The sequence below is a fragment of the Microcebus murinus genome, chromosome 10 (assembly GCF_040939455.1).
Source record: "Microcebus murinus isolate Inina chromosome 10, M.murinus_Inina_mat1.0, whole genome shotgun sequence".
Taxonomy (NCBI): domain Eukaryota; kingdom Metazoa; phylum Chordata; class Mammalia; order Primates; family Cheirogaleidae; genus Microcebus; species Microcebus murinus.
Window position 1 is genome coordinate 67,632,870 of NC_134113.1, and position 22,171 is coordinate 67,655,040.

General features: G+C 39.4%; 1 protein-coding gene across 1 annotated transcript in view; it reads right to left on the reverse strand.

Moving 5' to 3' along the window:
- Positions 1 to 4,080: 4,080 nt before the first annotated feature.
- WIF1 (Wnt inhibitory factor 1) overlaps positions 4,081 to 22,171 on the reverse strand; it is a 69,917-nt gene continuing 51,826 nt past the window's right edge. Inside the window, exons 4-10 of the mRNA XM_076007461.1 lie at positions 21,300 to 21,440; positions 20,268 to 20,363; positions 19,180 to 19,275; positions 15,104 to 15,199; positions 9,262 to 9,357; positions 7,983 to 8,078; positions 4,081 to 4,931 (exon numbers count right to left, since the gene is read on the reverse strand). Of these exons, the coding sequence (XP_075863576.1) occupies positions 4,807 to 4,931; positions 7,983 to 8,078; positions 9,262 to 9,357; positions 15,104 to 15,199; positions 19,180 to 19,275; positions 20,268 to 20,363; positions 21,300 to 21,440 (746 nt within the window). The 3' untranslated portion in view covers positions 4,081 to 4,806. The remainder of the gene's footprint in view (positions 4,932 to 7,982; positions 8,079 to 9,261; positions 9,358 to 15,103; positions 15,200 to 19,179; positions 19,276 to 20,267; positions 20,364 to 21,299; positions 21,441 to 22,171) is intronic.

Consider the following 22,171-nt stretch of genomic DNA (forward strand, 5'->3'; position numbering starts at 1 on the left):
GTGATTAGGAAGATAAATCTGTTGCCGAGGAAAAATCCTGAAATGCCAAAGTTTAATAAAAATTATTTTTCATTTGTAATTTTTATGCTCTTATCAACAATAAACCAGTAAATGGGTGCAAAATCAATTTACATTTGGAGTTGACATTAGAATTTTTAAAAATCGTGCTGAACACCTGAATACGTTGGTTAATGATATCTGTTTCCTGTATACGGTTTCTACTTTTTTATGTGGAACCATATGGAGGGCATTTGTTCAACGTGCTTATTAAATTTTTATATTTGTACCACTTGCATAAACTGTCTAATAATTATTGTGACAAAACTCCTGTCTTTTGCACAGTCATTTTTTTTCCTTTTCTTTCTTTTTTTTATTGCCTTAGGGAATTCTTTTGAAATGGCAACATTTCTCCTTTACATAATTTAAGAATTACTCACCTCACTATTTCCCCTTCCCCTCTGCTACCTTGGTGGACATGCTTTTATTAAGCTGTACTTCATAGTGAAGATTTGTGCCTTCTTGAAGAATAGGAAGAGCAACAGACTTATTACTCTGTCCACAATACTGACAGCATCGTGCATTGCATGATGCTGACCTCTTTACAAGAACCCATAGAAGACATTTCTATGTTTCCAATTAGAGCTGGCTTCAGGGCTAGCTCATCTGGGACCACGGCTAGCGTATCATTATGTCATAGGAATCGGTGGACACGGAATGAGTTGGGGAAAAACTCTAGTCACCAAAACTCCTGTTGGAAAGAGTACTGTGTATGGTCTAAGGGAATAGTTTGAGAAGCCATTGGAGTGGTGTTAAGAATTTGAAGGAACATGCTCAAGTAACACTATGCTCAATAATCTTCCCTCTGAGTAGCTTGGCTAGACTTCCCTGAGCTTTTGTTTGTTGAGGGGGGCAAAGAATTTTAGGGCTGGAGACAAATGCCTTGGGATAGTGGATGGGAAGCTGAACTCTGCCAGCAACCCTTCTTTTTCAACTCTTTTTTGTGCAGTTACTCTGTCAATAAATGTGGAAGAGGTCTTTTAAAGATTATCAACTCAAAGGGATGCCAAAAAAGTAGCTTCCCCACAGACCTACACCTTTCGATCCAGCCCTAGTGGAAGTGCCTTGTAATCTAACTTCTGGCCGTGGGTTTTTGTGTTTATGGTCTTTGCGACTCACAGCCAGCCCTGCTTTCCTCTTTGAGCAGTAGGATCAGAGCTTAGAGCTAAGGGTCGGCCCACCTCTCACAAGGGTGCAGGAGCTCACGTGTGTCTTTCCTCCTAACCTCCTTCCTCAATTCATTTTGTTGTCTAGCCTTTATTTCCTTTTGCTTCATTTTTCCTACTTATTTTCCCTTGCCGAAGGGAAAATCTACATCTTTTCAGATTGCCTTCACTTCTTACTGCTTTAACTTTTAAATTCTTGTTTAGAGAGGTTTTATGCAGATCTCTCCTCCTCTTCCCTCTTTTTCCTCTTCCTTCCCCTCCACCTTTCCTTGTATGGTAACTTCCTAAGAGTAACAATGATTTCATGCCCCGTAAAGTAACAGTTACTGGCCTCTGTTTTAAGAGCTGGCTTCCATTGTTGTGGTCCTACATAAATTAACAGAGTAACTGGTGGATATATTTTGGATGAAGATTTACAATACATATGGTGGCTGGGGGCACTTGGTGCTCAATTTGCCAAATAGTAAGGACCATATTGTTTTATATATAAATACACATAGATATAGGTAAATAGCAAAGGACATTAACTGTATATAGACTCTAGAAGCACCAAAAAAACCACAGGGGAATTATACTACACCTTACCAAATAAAGCTCATATGTGTATTTTTATTAAAAGTAATTCAATATATAATTAGTATTACTCATTTATAGTATGACTAATGAACAAATTTTGGCCTTAAACTCCTAACGTATTTCCAAGTGCCTACTGGGCATTTCCAACAAGATATCCCAAAGGCACTTAAAACTTGACATCTTCAAACCAAATTCAACACCCCTGGAAATACTCATTTTTTCTTCCTTTTTCCCTGTCTCGGTCATTAGCACCACTGTCCAGATTCCTCTCTATTCTTAACCCCTACATTCAACTGGTCATCTAGTCCCCTGCTTAGATCTGAAATCTCCCTTGATTTCAGACTCTCCTCTCTGACCCGAAGCCATTTCAGAGCTTATCACCTCTCCCCTTTACCCGAAGTGTCCTATGGGGTGTGTGTGCACTTTGGGGTGTACAAAAAAAATCATGTTTTGAGTAAGTGAAGAAATATTAGTGTCTTTATTTATATTTTTATCTTTTCCTTTTACAGTTCTAGCTTTTATAATGCATATATTAGTAGTTATCCATATAAATAAATAGTGGTCGTATCTAGGACTACATGCTAAAAATTTCTAATAGAATATGCAGTTAAAATGGTTTGGAGATGACCAACCTAGATTACTGCAATTTGTTGCTCTGTGTTCAGTCTAACTTCCCCACCATTGTATAATTTATCCATTAGTTAAAACAAGCAAAGTGTTTAGAATAAAGTGGCCGCTATATGTATTAGCTGTTATTATTATCCTATCACCAAACTTTAACTCCCTACCATCATCTTAGATCTTCATTATCATGCATCTGGATTCTTACCTAAAAGGTTTAAATAAATGCGTTTTGTTCTCACATTAGATCCCAGGTTTGGGCCCCTGGCTCCTGGCCTGCTTTGCCAAGTCTGCCCGGGCTGACACTCTGGGCTCCAGCCAGTTAGAGGAGATAGGTCGCTGTGTCCAGCACTGCACCAAAAGATACATTCCCTCTGCCTCAGCCTCTCCCCTGACCCCTTCCTGTCAACATGTCACCTCCTTACATCACACAACTGATCTCGCCACACCCTCGCGGAAGAAAGCCTATAGACGTTACATTATCTATGAAATAAAGTCCACATGCACCTGGGAGAATGAGAAGAAGAACATACGTCGGAAAGTTGCTCTATAGGATTTGTGCAGTTTTGTGTTTTACTGTATCTGCCAAGAAAAAGGAAGGAGGGAGATCAGGAGGGCAGCATAGCGTTAACGCTTTGGAGTCAGAAGAAACGGAGTCAAAGCATGTCCCTAACACATGAAATTTTGGAAAAATCACATCTCCAAGCCTCAGTTTCCTGATTCATAAAAGGGCATAAGAATACCTGCCCCATAGGATTGTAACATAACACATATAATATACTTGGGAACCAATAGGTTTTTAATAGGATAACCTATAGGTCACACTATGTTAAGCAGACTTCCAAACTAACCCACCTTGGGGAGTTCTTGTGACTCCATGGCAACATTCTGCCTCTGAGTAAAGAATTTTATTGTTTAAATTCCTCAAATTGTTGATATACTGATCAGTGTATAACCTGCTGACATTGAATAGGGTGTTATAGGGTGCTAATTTATTTGAGGACTAGTTGAAGCATGAAGTTCTACTGATTACCTTGCACATAGATTTTATTTTAGCTTGTATGATGTAATCTGCAGCTAATGCTTGTAACTTCTGTATCATACCCTCCAACAAAAAGGACAATTGCTATATGAGGAGTCCCCCTCCCTTCTTTCAAATTTTCCTATAAAAACCTTTCAACCCGTGACAGGCTCCCAGACACCTTCAACTTTGTTTGGTGTGTCTTCCTGAGTTGATCCTCCTATTCATGTTTCAGTAACCTTTATAAAATCATTTCTGTCCCAACGGCCCCAATTTCAGCCAATGAATACATGGCAGCACTTTTCATTTGTGACATTCTGACACTTTAGAAAGTCTTAGAAAGCCTTGCACTAATGGGATATTTAACACATGCTTGCTAGAGAGGACTTCTTGAGAGAAATGACAACTAAGCTGAGACCTGACTTAAATAGCAGTGTCGTAGGCAGAGACGACAGGGTGCAGTGTGGCACGGGGAGTACAGTCAGAGAGCTGGGAGGAGATGAGGCTAGCAAGCTAAGGCAGGTTCAGAGAATGGAATATCTTCTTTTGGGTACTGCAAAGTATTAGCTACCACTAAGTTGCAACTAACTTATTTCCATAAGACAACACATGCAAAGGCCATTCCATACGACACTCAGAAAACTAAAGCAGCACCTTTATTTTTATACATACAAACAGTATAAAATGTTTATTATGTAAGAGCTGTGTTTTGTTTACAATATATTATATTGCTTCAAGCCAATGCAAAAAGTTCATACATTATATTCCCTATTTCATTGTGTTTACAATATATTATATTGTTTAAATGCCACTACCACAGTGTAATTTTTTTTTTTAATACTGAATTCTCTGGAAGAATGGAAAGGTCAAAATATGTTGTATTTGAGAGTTTAAAAATAAGGGCAATTTAAAAATGCGACAAATATCTAAATATATGATGACGAAATTTGAAATGCTGTAACTTTAACACTACTAAAGGTTTCATCCAAACCCTTGTGATTTATGCATTTTTGCCCAATTTAACCTCTCTAATGTTTCCCAGCCCCTCGACACCATGGATGCGTTGCAATTTTGAAAATATCTGCCAACTACACACTGAAAAGACAAAATTTTAACCTGATCCACTGACATCATATAAAATCTGTCCCAAAGCACTGAAACAAGAAAATCTATACCATCATGCTACAGACGTACTTAGAAAACTTAAAAGGAAGAGTAAATATCAGCTCAGTGATTTATAATGAAGCTAATAAAATTCAGGCCAGTATTCTTAAGTGTAATGAACATTATTTGAACATTCAACACATGAAAGGTTAACAAAGGCTATGAACTTGGTGTAACTTAAAACGTTTCAGATGTCGGAGTTCACCAGATGTAATTGGATTCAGGTGGGTCCCGCCGCGCCTCCTCGGCCTTTTTAAGTGAAGGCGTGTGCTGCCTGAGCCGGGCGCCTGCTGGCCTCAGGGCATGCATGAGGCTGGCTCCGTACCCTGCAAAATTATTCACAGCTTAAAAGAAAAGAAACTACAAAAACAGGCTCTTCAGATTCATTATTAACCATTCAAACGAAATCCATTTTGCCTTTTCAACCCAGATTGAAAAACCATAGTGACCACAAAAAGCTACCTGAACGAAAAGCTGTTACAGGATCAAGATCTCTGTTAAAAGAAACTCATTTTACCAACTCCATCAAATCTGGCTTCCACCGGACTTCTCACTCACTGTATATTTTGGTCATGCAGAAACTCTTGATGCAAAGTTTGGATGGATAGGATTGAATGGAAAGATAGTCTCCACCCAAGAGCTGGGAAGGGCCTCGCACCGAAGTGCTGACTGCTTCTGCACAGGGTCTGGTCGTGGATCCTTTTCACTGCATTGCACATGCAGCCTCGCTCATATTGATCCAGCTCAATATAACAACCACTCCGTACGTAAAGGTCATAAAGATCACATGATCAGGTGCGGCTAGTGCACTTATACAAAACAGGAATTTTGTAAGGATTAAGGACTTCCATGACATGTGTTAGAGACCTACTGACACCTTATCAGTGGGGATGTGGGCATCTGTCTGTTTATAGCTCTGTTTCTAAGTGGAATGTAACACGTCTTCCTACTTGTGAACTTAGAGAGATGCTTGGGGCAGTGATTCATTTCTGATTTTCTAAAACTGATCCAAGGCAGCAAATTGCATTCTAAAACTCTGCCTTCATCTTCCTGTGCATCAGAGTCAAGTTCGGCACTCGTTTGTTCCTTGTGGTTTTAAAATGCAAGTGTGCCGTTATACAGCTACTGAGAACAGAATACTTTTTTCTCCTGAATGTGTTTCTTTGAACTGTCAGTATGTAGGCTAGTTCATGGATTAGTCAAAAACCGAGCCAACAGTGTGCTGGAATAAATCCCTAACATGCTGATCGGCCTGCCACCCAAGGAGCTGTCGAGGGTGAGCCTCTGCAGGGACATTTGTCCCCAGTATCCTCCTCCCCACCACAATGCCTGGGTGCCTGTGACCTCCCAACGTGTTCCCCCATTGGGAATCTGTTCTTAGCAGAACTCTGTGTCTCAGAGCTTCCTTGTCACTTCCCTAGGATCAAAATAAACCCCATTCGTTCAGCTCGATTCTCTTAGCTAATACAAAACGACTCGGTGGCCTCTCCTGGGAAACACGGTTGCACTTTAATCAAGCACCAGGGCATCTTCTTGGCATGCAATGCTTTGATCGGAAGGAGGCGCACTGATGGCAGAGGCTTTCCAGCAGCGTGGTCCATGAATGGGGCATTATTTGGAGGCTGGCAGACCTGTCTGTGGAAAGGGCTCATCTCTACCGCACAAGGCCCCTAACTTGCCTCTTGGAAGAGGGACTGGGCGCTGGAGGGAACACTTCCCCCACCCCCATCACTCTTGGTGATCACCAGGTCCCAGATGTGAGTCCCAGACCTTGGTAACTGAGTCCTGGGATGTGTGGTCTGATTTGAGGTTATCCCCATGCCCCAGGGCTTCAGGAGAGTTACTTCAAAGTGATTCTGGGACAAGACTTGGGGTTTACATCCAGTTGAGGGTGGCATAAAGGGTTTGGTTTACTCTTTTCCAAAATGGCTCTAGAAATGGTGCTCTTTACAGGTCTTTTAGTCCAAAGAAGATCTCCCCGTAAGTATGTCCTAGCAGGGATGCCATTCAACCATTATTACCACTGTGTGAAGAGCTATTTTCTAGAGGAGTTGCTCTTACTAAACTGTGCCTACCTGAAGCCCATTTAATCCATCATCCAGTCAATTCAGTGGGTGAAAGAGAATCAAATCAATAGCTTAGTGAAGCATGGACCAGACATGAACATACTTTAAGTAAATAAAGATGTATACCTACATAGAAATTATATACATGTGAACACTATAAAATATAAAGAAAAATTATGTTAGAAAGACTGTAATAAACTGATATTAATATTTATGTATTAAATATGTATATATATATAACATTTAAAAAATAGTTAAAAACTAGTATTTTCCCTTAGCACTCCAAGTGGTAATTTCCATATTCACTAGGTTGCATATACCATCTTTTGGAGACCACTGATCTAGAAAAAACATCTGATGTGTGATTGGATCAATTTGTATCCATTATTTTGGAGATGCCATGTGATAGACACAACTTGGAATTGTGTTAGTGAAAAGTATTGTATGATTGAAGTCTTCCTTTCTTCAAAGTAAAGTAGTCAGTGGGCCCAGGCTTAGAAGACCAAGTTCTAGCTGGCAGATTCACTAAAACTGCATTGTTTTGTTCATGTGCTAATTGACTCTTCCATTAGAATCTGCACTCCATGAGGCAGGGCCTTTTCTATCTGTGTGCTGGTGTGTCCCCAATGCCTGGCTTCATGCTTAGCATAGAGGAGACACCAATTAATGTTAAATGAATCTAGCAAGTTTCATTTGGTGTATAAAAAGGCCAGTGGTTTAGTTACATAGTTAACTCACTTCTGGTAGTCAGTAAATTTGAAAAAAACACAACTCCATTCTAACATCTCTCCCATAGAGGGCTTCATAAACCTTTTCTTTCCCTCAAAAGAAGTCATTTAAAACTTATTATAACCAATACAATTTATAGGTTTGTAAAAGCAAAACTCTTCATGTTTTATATGCTAGTTGATAAATCCTGAATTATAAAATCAGAGGCAAGTAGATACCGATTGTACATTTGATTTAAAATCTTAACTTCACTAGTCATTTCTTTCATAGCCAACATACTGTATTACCCAAAACCAACCTGTATTACTAATTTGACCTAGAAAAGACTTGTGGTGATATTTTACAGATGTGGTGATGTTTTACAGATGTGGTGATGTTTTACAACGACGCGTTACTCTTTACACTCTAATGCCTAAACTCCAAAGTTAGAGAGGGGCCGGGGAGTGTGGGGTGGAAGAGGCAAAGAAGGAGAAGTTGCTGATAATGAAATGGAAAGCAAGGCTGAGTATGGGTTATCTATTAGCCTTTAGAGCCAGGAAGCAGATGCAGAAAGGCTGGCTCGGCAGCTAGGCTCCCACTTACTTTTATTGCAGTGTCTTCCGTGCCAGCCTTCTTGACACTGGCATTTGTTCGGTTCATGGCAGGTTCCGTGAGCACCGCAGCCAGGCTCGCAGACAGCTAGAATCAAAGGAGGTAAAAAGAATATCTCCTGAGCTTTCATTTTTCAACAGAATTACATAGCTGCTTTTCTTGCCATTCTTTAGAATGTGTTAGTTTTGGCTTCATCCCCTAAGTCAATCTCTAGCTGTAAGTCAATTTTGGACTTTTTTTTTTTTTTTTGAGACAGAGTCTCGCTTTGTTGCCCAGGCTAGACTGAGTGCCGTGGCATCAGCCTAGCTCACAGCAACCTCAAACTCCTGGGCTCAAGCAATCCTCCTGCCTCAGCCTCCCGAGTAGCTGGGACTACAGGCATGCGCCACCATGCCCGGCTAATATTTTCTATATATATATTAGTTGGCCAATTAATTTCTTTCTATTTATAGTAGAGACGGGATCTCACTCTTTTTTTTTTTTTTTTTTTTTGAGACAGAGTCTCGCTTTGTTGCCCAGGCTAGAGTGAGTGCCGTGGCATCAGCCTAGCTCACAGCAACCTCAAACTCCTGGGCTCAACCGATCCTCCTGCCTCAGCCTCCCAAGTAGCTGGGACTACAGGCATGCGCCACCATGCCCGGCTAACTTTTTTCTATATATATTAGTTGGCCAATTAATTTCTTTGTATTTATAGTAGAGATGGGGTCTCGCTCTTGCTCAGGCTGGTTTCGAACCCCTGACCTTGAGCAATCCGCCCGCCTCGGCCTCCCACAGTGCTAGGATTACAAGCGTGAGCCACCGCGCCCGGCCGGGATCTCACTCTTGTCAGGCTGGTTTCGAACTCCTGACCTCGAGCAATCCGCCCGCCTCGGCCTCCCGGAGTGCTAGGATTACAGTTGTGAGCCACCGCGCCCGGCCAATTTTGGACTTTTTGAAAAAGTCCTGAGAGTGATCTCAAGCTAAGCGTGATGTTTCTCATTCACAAAAGATGTTCAGTAGGATTTTGAAACTGTCGGGCAATGGAAATTTATTTTCCTTATGGAACCTCTAATAGTTAAAACATTCAGTTGCACGCGTTGAGTGTGTAAATTTTTTTACATGCATGGATTTCATGCAACGCCTTTGGTCTACATAGGAAGCACACATGTGCCAGTGAAGAAAGGTTATCCCTGATGCCTAGGTAACATGCAGTAGGCACAGAAGTTATGAGTAGGAGACTACTGCTAGCTTAACCATCCCTTAACCCTGATTAGGGGTATGGGGTACTTACGCTTTGAGCAGAGGTCTCCCTGGTAACCTTTGGAGCACTTACATTTGCTTTTACCAATGCATTTACCTCCGTTTCGACAGGGTTGTGGGCATTTGCCTGCAAAAGAGAAGAATGCAAATGAGCAAGGAATGCTGTGGATCATTCAGCGGTAATTACATTTTTCAAAGGAATTACAAGGCTTTGAGAACATAAATGCTGTAAAATAGCAATTATTTCCACTTATTTCGCATCTACTCTGGCTTTTATATCTTTTGAGTTTTGTTTTGGGGACAGGCTAATACTTTTATTTATGATTCTTGTTATATGTCTTCTTCCACAATAAATGTGTTGCCAAAGTGCTGTATTTATGTTACTTTTTAATAAACAGATTAAGCTTTTCACTGACTCATATACACTTGTAATTTAAGATATACCTTACTTAAAATTAAGATATGAACAATCCTCTAAATCAGTGGTCCCCTACCTTTTTGGTATCAGGGACCGTTTTCATGGAAGACAATTTTTTCACAAACTGGGGTGTGGGGAGGGGATGGTTTCCGGATGATTCAAGCGCATGACATTTATTGTGCACTTGATTTCTATTATTATTGCATTGTGATATATAATGAAATAATCATACAACTCATCATAGGCTGGGGACCTCTGCTAACTGATCTTTTCTCTGAGTTCTGATTTTTGAATGTCACTTTTTCTGAAAGCAGGTGTACACGATGACTTGAATCTTAGCCTAGAATTCTCCAGAAAGCAGGACTTGCTTGCAGATAGTTTATTTGGGGAGGTGATCCTAGGAAACAGGAATGGGGTGGTAGAATGGGAAGATTGAAAGAGGGAAGAAGGGAAAGGCTACAGGAAAGTGTGTTGTGAGTCAGTCACCACTAGGGACAACTGGGCTCGGTCCTGCTAGGTGCTTCTGAGGAGCCATATGGACTGGACCTTAGAGTTGTCTGAAAGAAGGCAATCATTCATCACATCTGTCTCCCACTGGTCCAGGGATGCCCCATGGGCTAACTTCCTTATGCCTCCATGTTGTGAGTGTGTGATGCAGCATGTGTTTTATCAGGATTCAGAGAAGTCTCTGGGTGGAAAGCAAAAGTGTGGCGCTGCTAAGTGAGATATAGTCTGTTTACATCCGTGCAAAACAGGCTGCTGTAGCAATGGCTGGTGTGAAAGGTTGGCTGAGAGGATTTGACGCAGAGCACAAAAGGTGCCCGATCCCACAGCTGTGCATTTCCTGGAATGTCTTAGACCCTAATGATACATATTTCTTTTATCTCTTTGTGCAACATGAGTATTGCTAATGTTTTCCACAGATCTTTCAATTACAGAAATTTAGAGCTGGAATAGGGCCTTAGATGTAAAAAGTACATAACAATTTTCTCCCTTATTACTCCAGAGGCAATTTATCCTCATGCTGTGATGTAGAATTTGCCATCCTAAGGCTGAAATTTTGGAAGAAAAAATACTGTTCACCCAGAACTGAAACCACATCCTGTGATGGGCATAATGATGTTCCAAAAAGAGCAAATGGCCATTAGATTTCAGTAGTGAAGGAGTCTGGATTGTTTTTGTTGTTATTCTTTTTTTCACTTTGGCATGACAAAGCCCTCTGGGTACGTGAGAAAAGATAATGACATTTTTATCCTAAACCAACCCACATTCCATTCTCAAGCCCTCTTTTTTATAAAAGCTCTCCTTAAAAAAAAATAAAAACCAATGAAAGCTTTTGTTTTTGTTTTTATTTTTTTTAGAAACAAGGTCTCTGTCACCCAGGCTGGAGTGCAGTGGCAGGGGCACAATCCTAGCTCATTGCAGCCTCGAGTTCCTGGGCTCAAGTGATCCCCCCCACTAGCCTCCCAGAGTGCTGGGACTACAGGTGTGAGCCACTGTGTCGAGCCCCAAAGAAAGCTTTAAAAGTGGGTAAACTATCAGATATTTTACAGACAAGCATTATTCTTGAGAAACAGGAAGTAAATCACCTAAGAAAATCAGTTTACCAAAAACACTTTCTCTTTTTACTTACCTAAAAAGATCTTCTTCATGTATTAATAGACCAAAGCAGCATTCAGTCATTGTGGAGACAATATAGACATAGCAATATTGGTACGTTAGAGTCTCTCACAAACCTGGAATACCATTAGACTTCAAAGCAGGGGTGTTGTACAACAGGTATTAAAACAATCCTAAGAATAGAATGCCACCTTTTCATTGACCATTAAAAATCCAAAGGGGTCCTTTTTTGCTAGGTTTGGATACAAGAATACCATTTACTATTTAGTTAAGATCTCCACTCCTATCTAAAGGAAAGGACCATCTAAATCCAAAATCTCCATTTGCATCAAAGAAACATCTAACCACAACTTATCCACAAAATTGGATCATTTCACAGTACTCTGCAATGCATTGGAGAATCTTTTCATTGACTCCAGAGGTCTTTTCATTTTCTTGGCAAGAGGGAAGTGAGGCCCTTGTTCACCACGGTCAGGAAGGAGGATGTTCTCTCCCAGTTATTACGCAACAGAAATGTGGCAGCCAGAGACATTAGACATTAGAAGGCCACAGCTAGTTCACAGACTATATGAGCCAAAATTCTTGACGATCTGATTGTTTTAAAATTCAGAATCCTATAAGTATCTTAAATATTGACTTCCTTTTCCTAAAAATAGTTTGCAAGCAAATTTTGTCCATTGGATTTTGGAAAACTGAGTCACCCTGAGACACTGCATATTTTTACCTAAAAAGACTAAGTATGGCCTGCAAACAAACAAGATTTGACTAAGTTTAAACAGTTAGCATTTTTATTGTATAACCAGTGGATAAGTCCCTATGAGAAAAATGAAATAAGGTACTGACAAAATAAAGACATTAAACTTCCTCCACCTTTCTAATTGTGGGATAACTTAAATTTGTACAGGAAGGAAAAAGATAAAATTGGTTTACAACAAGTGCCAATAATTGTCATCTATAGGTCTTAAGATTATGGGTGATTTTTAATTGTTTTCTCCAATATTCTAAATATTTTACATAGAATATTTTATGCTAAAAATTTTATAAGAAGAAGAACCCACTAGGCTATTTCAAAAATTCATTTATAATACAGTATAAGTAATTTGTGTGGTCTTTTTTTTTTTTTTTTTTTTACTTCTTTTCCACAGCAGATTCTACAGGTATGTGTGGTCTTTTTAACTGAAGGTTTATTCAGTTTTCTTGAGAAATCTATGAGCCTTGAATAACAAGATGAAAGCACACACCCAGATCCCTGTAACCATGGTTTTATTTGTTAGCATGCAAGCATATCTCACAATCAAGTAAGAAGGAAGTTTGAGAAGTTATCGTTCTTGATTGAAATCAGGAGAAATGAAAATAAAAATGACATCAGAATACTTATTTTATTAAAAAAAACAGATAACGATGAGTGTTAGTAAGAATATGGAGAAACTGGAACCCTCATACATTGCTAGTGGGAATATAAAATGGTGTAGCCACTTTAGAAAACAGTCTGGCAGTTCGTCAAAAAAGTTATTACCATATGACCCAGCAATTCCAGTCCTAGGTATATACTCAAAAGAAACAAAAACTTATGACCACACAAAAAACTTGCACACAAATGTTTATACAGCATTATTCAGAATAGTCCCAGTAGAAACAACCCACATGTCCATCAACTGATGACTGGATGAACAAAATGTGGTGCATCTATACAATGGAATATCACTCAGCCACAAAAAGGAATGATGTACTGATATATGCTACAACATGGGTAAGCCTTAAAAACCTTAGGATGAACCTAAGTGAAAGAATCTAGACACAAAATACTATATATTATATGATTCCATTTATGTCAAATATTCAGAATAAGCAAGTCTAAAGAGACAAAAAACAGATTAGTGGTTTCCAGGGTCTTGGGGGACAGGGGAATGGGGAATGACTGGTAATAGGTACAGACTTTCTTTGGGGATGATAAATTGTTCTGGGATTTTATAGAGGTGATGGCTGTACAACTTTGTGAATATACTGAATGATATACTTTAAAATGATGAACTATGTGGTATGTGAGTTATATATTAATTAAAAAATAAGAATACATAATTCAACTACACTTTTTTTGCCTCTATACTTTTAGAGGCACTTTTCAACTCAAGACCCATTTCCATGTTTTCCTGGTAATGTGCTTCCTATTATAGAAACAGGAAATTTCCTAAAAGGATTTGAATAAAACCTGTGGTAGGGGCAATCAGGGACTTTCAAAGACCCACATTTTTGGTGCAGTTAGAAAAAACAAAACAACAAAAAAACCAAGAATGAAAAACATTGTCTTTGCCAATGGAAAGTTCATAAACCTAAGGGCATGGAAGGGCATTTAAAAAAATTAGCCCATGAACAAAGATTCATAAACATGAACCAATAAGTATGCAAAGTCTGAGAGTAAGTGCTGGGAGAGAAATTAGGGGAGTTAGTTCAGAGATGTCTTTATCAGGAAAGGGTAATTAATAAGAATAGAAACCACATCCAGACAATTAATTACTCGTTCTATGGAAACTTTAGAGGTATTTCATTTGAACTCTATAAAAATTGGTTACTTCATCTACTACTCATTAAAGTGCAGAAACCCACAAATAAATTAGAGGTTGAAAGTTAAAATAGGAACTTAGCGTTATTCAATTTTAAACCCACTGCAATTTCAGAAACTACGGCCGTACCAAACACAGTGGTGTTTTACAGCTACAATAGCAGGATATGAGAATGCTGACCAAGTTTCCCTCAACACACATCAAGAAAGGCAGGGACATGGCACCCTCAAGGGCCATGCTCACATTCCTTTTGCTCCCTCCCAGCCTGCACTTTGGTGCTGTCTGTCTTCTGGGTCACAAAGGAGTCTAGGATGGGGTTGGCTCATTTCTGAGTTTAACAGAGAGGTTACATGACTCACTGAGGGCGACACAGCTAGTAGGTGGCAGCACCAGGACAAGCAGTTTGGCATATTGACTCCCCAATGATTACCACATTGCATCTTGCATTTTAACTTCTTTGTATTGAAGCATGACAAACATATAGTGAGACATAACGTGCACCAATCTTAAATTTACAGCTCAACTATTTTTTTTTTTTACATAGACACTCGGGTGACACTTCACCAGTCAAGATATAGAGCATAATCAGCACCCCATAAAGCTCCTTTGTGCCCCACATGTGATTCTAGCTTTCGCCTTTGTCCACTAGTTTGTCTGTTCTAGAACTTCAATGATATGGGATCATGCAAGTAGGCACTTTTTTGTGTCTGTCTCCTTTCACGTAACATAATATCTGTGTGATTCATTCCTGTTGTTGTGTGTTCTTTTAGTTCATTCCCTTTTATTGCTATGCACCTTTTTTTCCTCCTTTTTCTTGGGTCTACCCTTTTCTCTTAGATGGGTTATTAGGCTCAGTCTAGTTTAGAATATCTGGCAGTGAGTGGCAAGGAAAAATCCTCCACACCTGCAGGTAAGTGAACAGGACCCAGCTGGCCCAAAGCTCTGGTCTGCATTTCTACGCTGAAGCTATGGGCCCCGCATAATGACGAGGGGACAAAATTACTAACAAGGAACGATGTATCACGCCAAATAATCCAAACCCAGACATAACCGAGTCAGAGGGCATTTGTTCTGAGTCCTCTGAGGTGAACTTTGTCACTCTTTGTCCCACCTTTAGCCAAAATAAGTGGCAGTTGAATCAATGGCCTAAGACCTTCGACAAGCTATGCATTCTCTCTGGGCTTCAGATTCCTCCTTGATAAAAGGAAGGGGCTTGATGAGGTTTCAAAGGTCCCCCCAAACCAAAGAGAATTCAGCAAGTCAATGATACTCACTTATTTCACACTGCTCTCCTTCTAGTCCCGGAGGGCAAATACATTTTCCAGGGTAGAAACAGGTCCCTCCGTTAAAGCAGGTGGTCGAGCAGTTTGCTGTTAGAAGGAATAACGGGGGTGTTGCATGAGACAGTGGGTTCAATTGAAGTGAAAAACGTCACTTAAAGTGAGATGCTATTTCTTCAGCATCTGCTATGTGCCTGTTTACTTAATAAAGTAATCCGCTTTACAAACACAAAAATTGTAGCTAATTGCTTGACCATTTGCAGATTGCAGAACATAACAGGATACCACACACATAATATACTGCCCATCCCTAGGAGTTTACATCTTACTGAATGAAGAAAGGCACAGTGCATAAAAAATTATTTTTCTGAAGACTCAGACTTGTGGGGGGAGGGGAGGAATGGGCATTTATTGAAACCTTAAAATCTGTACCCCCATAATATGCTGAAATAAAAAAAAAATTACCTTTCTTATTTTCTTCTAAATATCTATGTCTTTAAAAGGAGAAGAATGCTATAACCACCCCCCCAAAATGGTTTTGGTAAACATCAGGTTGGAGGATAAAGGAAGAGGAGAAGACTTGGAATAGCTAAGTCTTAGAGAAGACTCTGGAATAGCTAAAAAGGAGAGAAGCCACAAATATCAGGATCCAACAAAGGAGAAAGCAAATTTCTTTCAGAATCAGATGAACGGAGATTCACCTTACCTAATGGGATCCCTAAAAGATAACTTTTATGGCATTTGAAGAAAGGAGTAATTATATTCAGAACAAGGACTGACTGTGGGCCCTCATGAGATCCCATAGGTAGGGAGGTGGCAGTAGTGGGAGCCGTTGGATGTATTAGCTAGGTGGTAATCATACTCTTGTGAGTCATCCTACACCCTCTCTTTGGTGTCAGTTTCTGCAATGTCACTGCTCACTGCCACCTAAAATAGAGGGAAGACAGAGAAACGGGGACAGGAGAGAGGAAATATCTAAAAATAGACAAGTTGACTCATTCTGTAAAGGAAATTAAACTTAGAGCTTGGGTTTTTAGCAATTCCAGTTATATGACCTACTTGTTCTTATCCCATATAAAACAGGCCAAAATTGGCTATAGATGAACAAAAGCTAAAGTAAGCTTCCAGTAGGAAAATCAGAAAGGAAATCCAAAAATTCTAAGCGTATGCTTTCTTTGTGGAAAAAAAGGTCCAAGTAAAATGGTCTATGAATGTCGTGCTTCTTAAATGATAAACTTTGTGTTTAAAATCACAAGTATCTCCCAGCTTAAGCGATGTCGTACTCGCTTTGGTAAAATCAAGCCTCTTGAGGTAGAAGGGAGCAGCAGCATTTCAGTGTAGGATTAAGGGTTTAGGAGAACCAGCTCTCGGGGCCTTCTCTTTGCTACTTGCTGCTAGTATTGCTAGGGCTGGAGAGTTGTTTGTGTGTGTCCTGTCTCCCTACTCGTCCCTGTTTCTCCTGGGGATAAGAGGAGATGACAAAACGTTTGGATCAGTGCCCACGTGGCCTGTGCCCTGTGGGCCCTGTCCCTTACTGATGTGTAGAATGCAGTGAACCTGGTAGCTCAATTGAAAGTTATAGAATTTAACAATACTGGTTATATAATTTGGCCACACTCTTAGTTCTTGTTTAATGTTTCACCGTTCTGACCAAGCTTCTCTACATTTCTGTCGTGTAATGATTCTTAACTAGAGAAACGAGCCAGAGACACTAAGTCTCTCTCCCTGGGGCTGAGAGTATACCGGCCAATGCTTAACAAACAACTAAGTTCCTAGAGTTCGGAACAGATGTCCCAAGGGCCAATGAAAGTTATTCTTTAGTATTTGTTCAAATATATAGTGCTAAGGTCCAGCTCCGTGTGAGTAATTAAACCATTTTTCAGAAGCTCCATACTCCCTCTTGGATACTGAAAACATCTTTTTATTGAAGTAGTAAAAAATATTATTTCTAAATGTTCTCAGATTCTCCAGTGAGACCAAGTGGAATTTCAAAAGACCTTCCAAATGAATTTTTAAAAAATTAGTAGTAGGAAGATCTTTCATTTGAAAAATAAAATGTTACAAAATGTAAAGTGTGCTGGAATATAGATTCCTTCAGTAGTGACCATGCAGTGTTTAGTGCCACCATAACACTAGAAAAACATTGCAATTGACACTTCAGTGTGCAAACCACATCACTCATGGCCACGTGTACATAAGCAGGCCTCACAAATGATCTCTTGAAACCTGTGAATACATGAGTTCTTCATCCAAAATAAAGCAAATAAAGGATTTACTTTATTTCTTGTAGTTTTGAGATAATATGAGTTTAATTCTGCTGCAAGAAAAGCCCAGTTTTGAAATCTCAGACATGCTGAATGCTGAATTTAGACAAATAAAAAGATTCACAATAAAGAATTTTACTCACTGGGTATTAATTGTTATCAGTGTCATTATGACATTCTATGAATATACATTTGAAAAATGGTTTTAAATCAATGCTATAGTTTTCAAAGACCACTTTAAAGAAAAGGTGGAAATGCATTGACATATTATCTCAATGTCTCTATCACCTATATCTCAAGGGTGACGGACAGGAAGGTCAAAACTTAATTCCAAGTTTAGAGGTAGAAAAAAGCATGACCTACATGCTTCCTTTGAACTGCCTAAAAAAACAAAAAACAGAAAAAGAAAAAAAGGGAAAGAAAAAGCATGACCCACAGAGAGATTATCTGTCAGATCCAGAATCACTCTTGGAGGAACAGAGACCTGAATGAGGTAGCCTGGGTGGCAACCTGATACCATGGAAGATGAGAATTTGGGTCAAACTACTCGAGTTCTATAGACCTCATTTTGCTTATCTGGGAATGAGATGGATAATACTTTACATATCTTAGAAGGTCGTGGAGAGTAAAATCAGATAATTGTATGAAAGCAATTGTATGACTTTGTATGTCATAAAATAGCAGACAACCATAAATTATTATTCTGACTCATGCTGAGGGCTCTTTCCTTTAGTTTTCCTTTCTTTAAAACAAAACAAAACCAAAACTGCTCATTGCGATCTTACTTGATACTGAGTGATCATTAAAGAGATACTTCTCAAAAATAAAATTTATCATTCTAATTCAATGCATATAGTTATTAACAAATAGCAAAATGCTCTATTCATGCAATTAGGCTTTTGGACACAAGGATAACATCATTAAATATACATATGTCGCAGCGATATTCTTTAATTTTTTTTCCACTTAAAAGATGCAAACTGGGAAAAATAGACAAGTATCTTGCAAAGAGTATGAATCATCCAATAATATTTTAGGGCCAAGTTTGAATCACTAAAATTTGGCTATATTGCTGCAATGTTAAGAAGGAGGAACTTGATCTCTCAGGGATGTGGTCTGTGAGCAGAGTATTGAATTAGAAGTCAGCAAACTTGTTAGTTAGGCAATTTAGAGCAGATTGTTTAATTTTAGCCTTAGAAGCTCACGACACAACTGATATAGGGCATACCAAAATTCTATCTGTTAGAGATAAATAATTACTCACAAAAATTTGTGTTCCCTTCCCATAACATGAAGTGTCAGTGGGAGACAGCTCTCCAGCCCGGGGCAACATTTCTGCCTGCATCCAGAGAGAACCATGAGGCTAATTCCTACCCATGGAATAGGTGTGGAAGTTTTGCAGGTCACTTCTGGGCCAGAGCTTTTTTGATTTTTATGTACAGCAGTTTCTACTCTGCTGAACACAAATCTTTCACTGCTTATTGGCAGGACCTAGATAGCTTCAAAGCTCTAGGCAGGACCACAGATGGATGGTGCCTGGGCCCCTGAATCACTGCATGGAGAAGAACCTCCCTGTTAGCTGGCCAGGTATTCCTGCAGTGAAGCATTCTGTGAGTCAAAATAAATTTTTGCTGCGTTAAGCTACCCTAAAATTGGGGTTGACGTGATTACAGCAGCCATCTTTACCCTAAGTGATACACTTTATTTACAGAGCTATCATAAAAAGTGATAACCTATTAAGTATACTTATTCTAATCAAACATTTTAAACATAAAAAGAACTTTGTTTTTAAAAAGATACTGTTACCTTTATCACAATTGACTCCATAGAATCCAGGTGGGCAGATGCAGAAACCAGGGGTCACACAAAGTCCGCCATTCATACATCGTGGGGTGCAAAGGGCTTATGGGGAGAGAGAGAACCTTGATTAAGGCCAAAGTGGATTTTGGAGCAGGTCCATTTTGAAATGTCCATAATAGGACAGGCCTACATTTGCAAGCTTTGTGGTTGACTCTAAAATGGTCACTCTTCATAAATACAAGTTTGCCATAGTAAACATTATTCTGTGATAGTTTTCAACTCCTCAGTCAAGTTCTTAGAAAAGACTTTTGAATTTGCTCCATTTGAATGCCTGATTAAATTTTTCCCAGAATCATTTTGACTAAGATGTGATCTTCTTAAAACTAAATATTTTCTCTCTGCTCTATTTCCTTCATCTTCCAATTCCAAGATCAGTGCAATGAAGAAAAATTTTTAAATATTCCTATTTTTTAAAAAAGAAATATTTTGCTTACTCTGGTCAAATAAGCTCTTAGTGTTTAACATAAGTATTTATCTTATGATAAATACCCATCTTCTTGCTTATCTCTTTTTTTCATATAATTTTCTTAAAAGTAATTTCCCTAAAATAGATGTACATACTAAACGAATGCTTTTTATCCTTTTCTTTTCTTTTTTTGCCTTATCATAACTTCATAACTCAGATGTGGTCTTCATGGTGAATGAAGATATTTTTCATTGGAATAATTTCAAATCAATGGTGATACTAGCTTTTTAAATCCAACTTAAGCAGAGGAAAAAACCCACAAACTTTCATGAAATTATGCCAAAGTACAACACGTATGATAGTGGAGTGGGGTGTGAGGAATGGCCACAAAAGTGGAGCCATTGCACCAAAGTTCTCTGCACCTGTCACCACAATCGGATTTAACAGAAAACTACTCCTAGAAGAAATACTTTCCATAGCCCTTCTGTGTCTTTTTAAAAAGCGTCACCAATCCATATAATGGGACCAGAAAAATAATTTCCGGTGTTAAAAAAGTCACGTGGGGCTCCAGTGTGACGTCCACGTTCATCAGGAAGTAGGTAAGAGAAGTCAGCGCTCTGCTCTTTACCTTTCTCACAGTGAGGGCCGAAGAATCCATCAGGACACTCGCAGACGCGTCTTTCGTTGCAAAAGCCTCCGTTTCGGCACCCTCCTGGGCACTCGGCTTCACCAAAGAGAAACAAGGCTTATATGCACACCCTTGAATTCACCGTGGGTGAATTACAGCCAGCATGAGACAGGCGTGGTCGTTTTTATTCCAGGCCACCAATTACTGTAATTGATTGAATATCTACACTTTGACCTCATTCTCTCTATATCATGTGGATTTCAGTAAATCTTCTTCAAAGCATGATTTTGCCTCTCCCTAATCTTATTTCCAACAGTAGGGGGGTCGTGGAAGAAGGTAAAGCAAGTTTTATTCTGCCTTCATCCCCACCCATCCATCTACTTTACCTTGTTAAATTCACACTGTCATAGAATGAATGATACTGACTTCACTATTCACATTCAGAGGGTGGGATGATGACTTTATGATATTCCAAGCATCGAAAGGCTCCAGAGCTTAAATGTTGTGCTGGAGAAGCTTGTATGGGGGTAAGAAAGGGGCAGGGCTTCGTGCCCAAATGGGCATTGGGGTGTGGTGGGGAAGTGCTGAAGCCTTGGCCTGGCAGAGATCACTGGCAGGAGGGTGGCGCCCTGTCCTCCTGGATGCTGCTGGCAGCAGGTATGGGTAGTATTGCTGCTGACAGCTGGGAAAGGCTGGTAACAACTGGCAACCTTGCTATGAGGAACCAGAGCAAGAAAAGGGGAAATTCACGACCACAGGTGAGAACTGACCACTGGGGACTCCCAAAGATGGTGCTGGCAGAGTGAAAAGCAAAGAAGAAGAGAGAGTCTTTACAAGAGGCGTTGGAGTTCCTAAAATTGTAAGTGGGGTCAAAGCCAGGGAAAACCTATCTTAGCACTGTCACTGAGTCCTGTGTTTACCACCCCTCCTTCTGTTGGTGCGGTTATACAGCGATGATTCCAACAACCATTTTGCCCAAACTCACACCCAGAAGCATTGTGAGCTTTTCCTTGAATTGCTATCAATACTTACCTTGCTGACATGTTTTAAAGAAGATGGCATTTTGAGGCGTCTGGAGGATGGTGTTGCCTTCAGAATTCATCACAATCACATTCACTTCGAATGCTGCCACCCCGTCTTGTTTTCCAAGACATGGGAAACCAACTTGAACAACTAAGAGAAAAAGAGAGAAAGGATAGAGAAAGAGTTTATCTGGTTGAACCCAATTTTACAGAAATCTTGAGAAGAGAGACAAAGAACAGAGCAAAAATGTTAACATTTCATTGACTTTCTCCTATCTCCACTGGATTACGAACTTTATTTTGATCATTAGGACATTCTTCATGGAACCTGTGTATCATGCTGGGTGCAGAAAGAATGAACGGCTGTCATTAATTTGTACCTCACTAATATGGAATTGGGGACATTTTGTTCATAGTTTGAGCTTGTACTGTCTTGAAAAAAATATTTTCTCTGGAAATTAAAGATATAAAAAGTAAGTACAGATTGATTAATGAGGGGAAGAAACTTTGTGGGCACCTTTCTTAGCTTCCATATGATCTCAAAAGAGCTAGAAACCAATATATCATAATCCATTAAATAAAGTCCTATAAGCAATACCCCACCGGTTATTTTTACTCTGTGTACTTGAAAGTGACAAAATATCTTCTTTGAAAATATTTTACAACTCAGACTAGACTCCAATCATTGGACTGAATTAATGAAGTTAATATTTTCTCAGGCTATTTGTTAATATGAATAAGTGTCTGCACCTTGGGGATCTAGAAGAGAGTTTGGCGTGATGAAATAATCTCATGGATAGGCTTATAGCTACTGGTTTAGGTTTCTAACGAGAAGCCATTTCTTTCTTTTGAGGCTAATGATGACTTGGTGTGTGTAGGTAT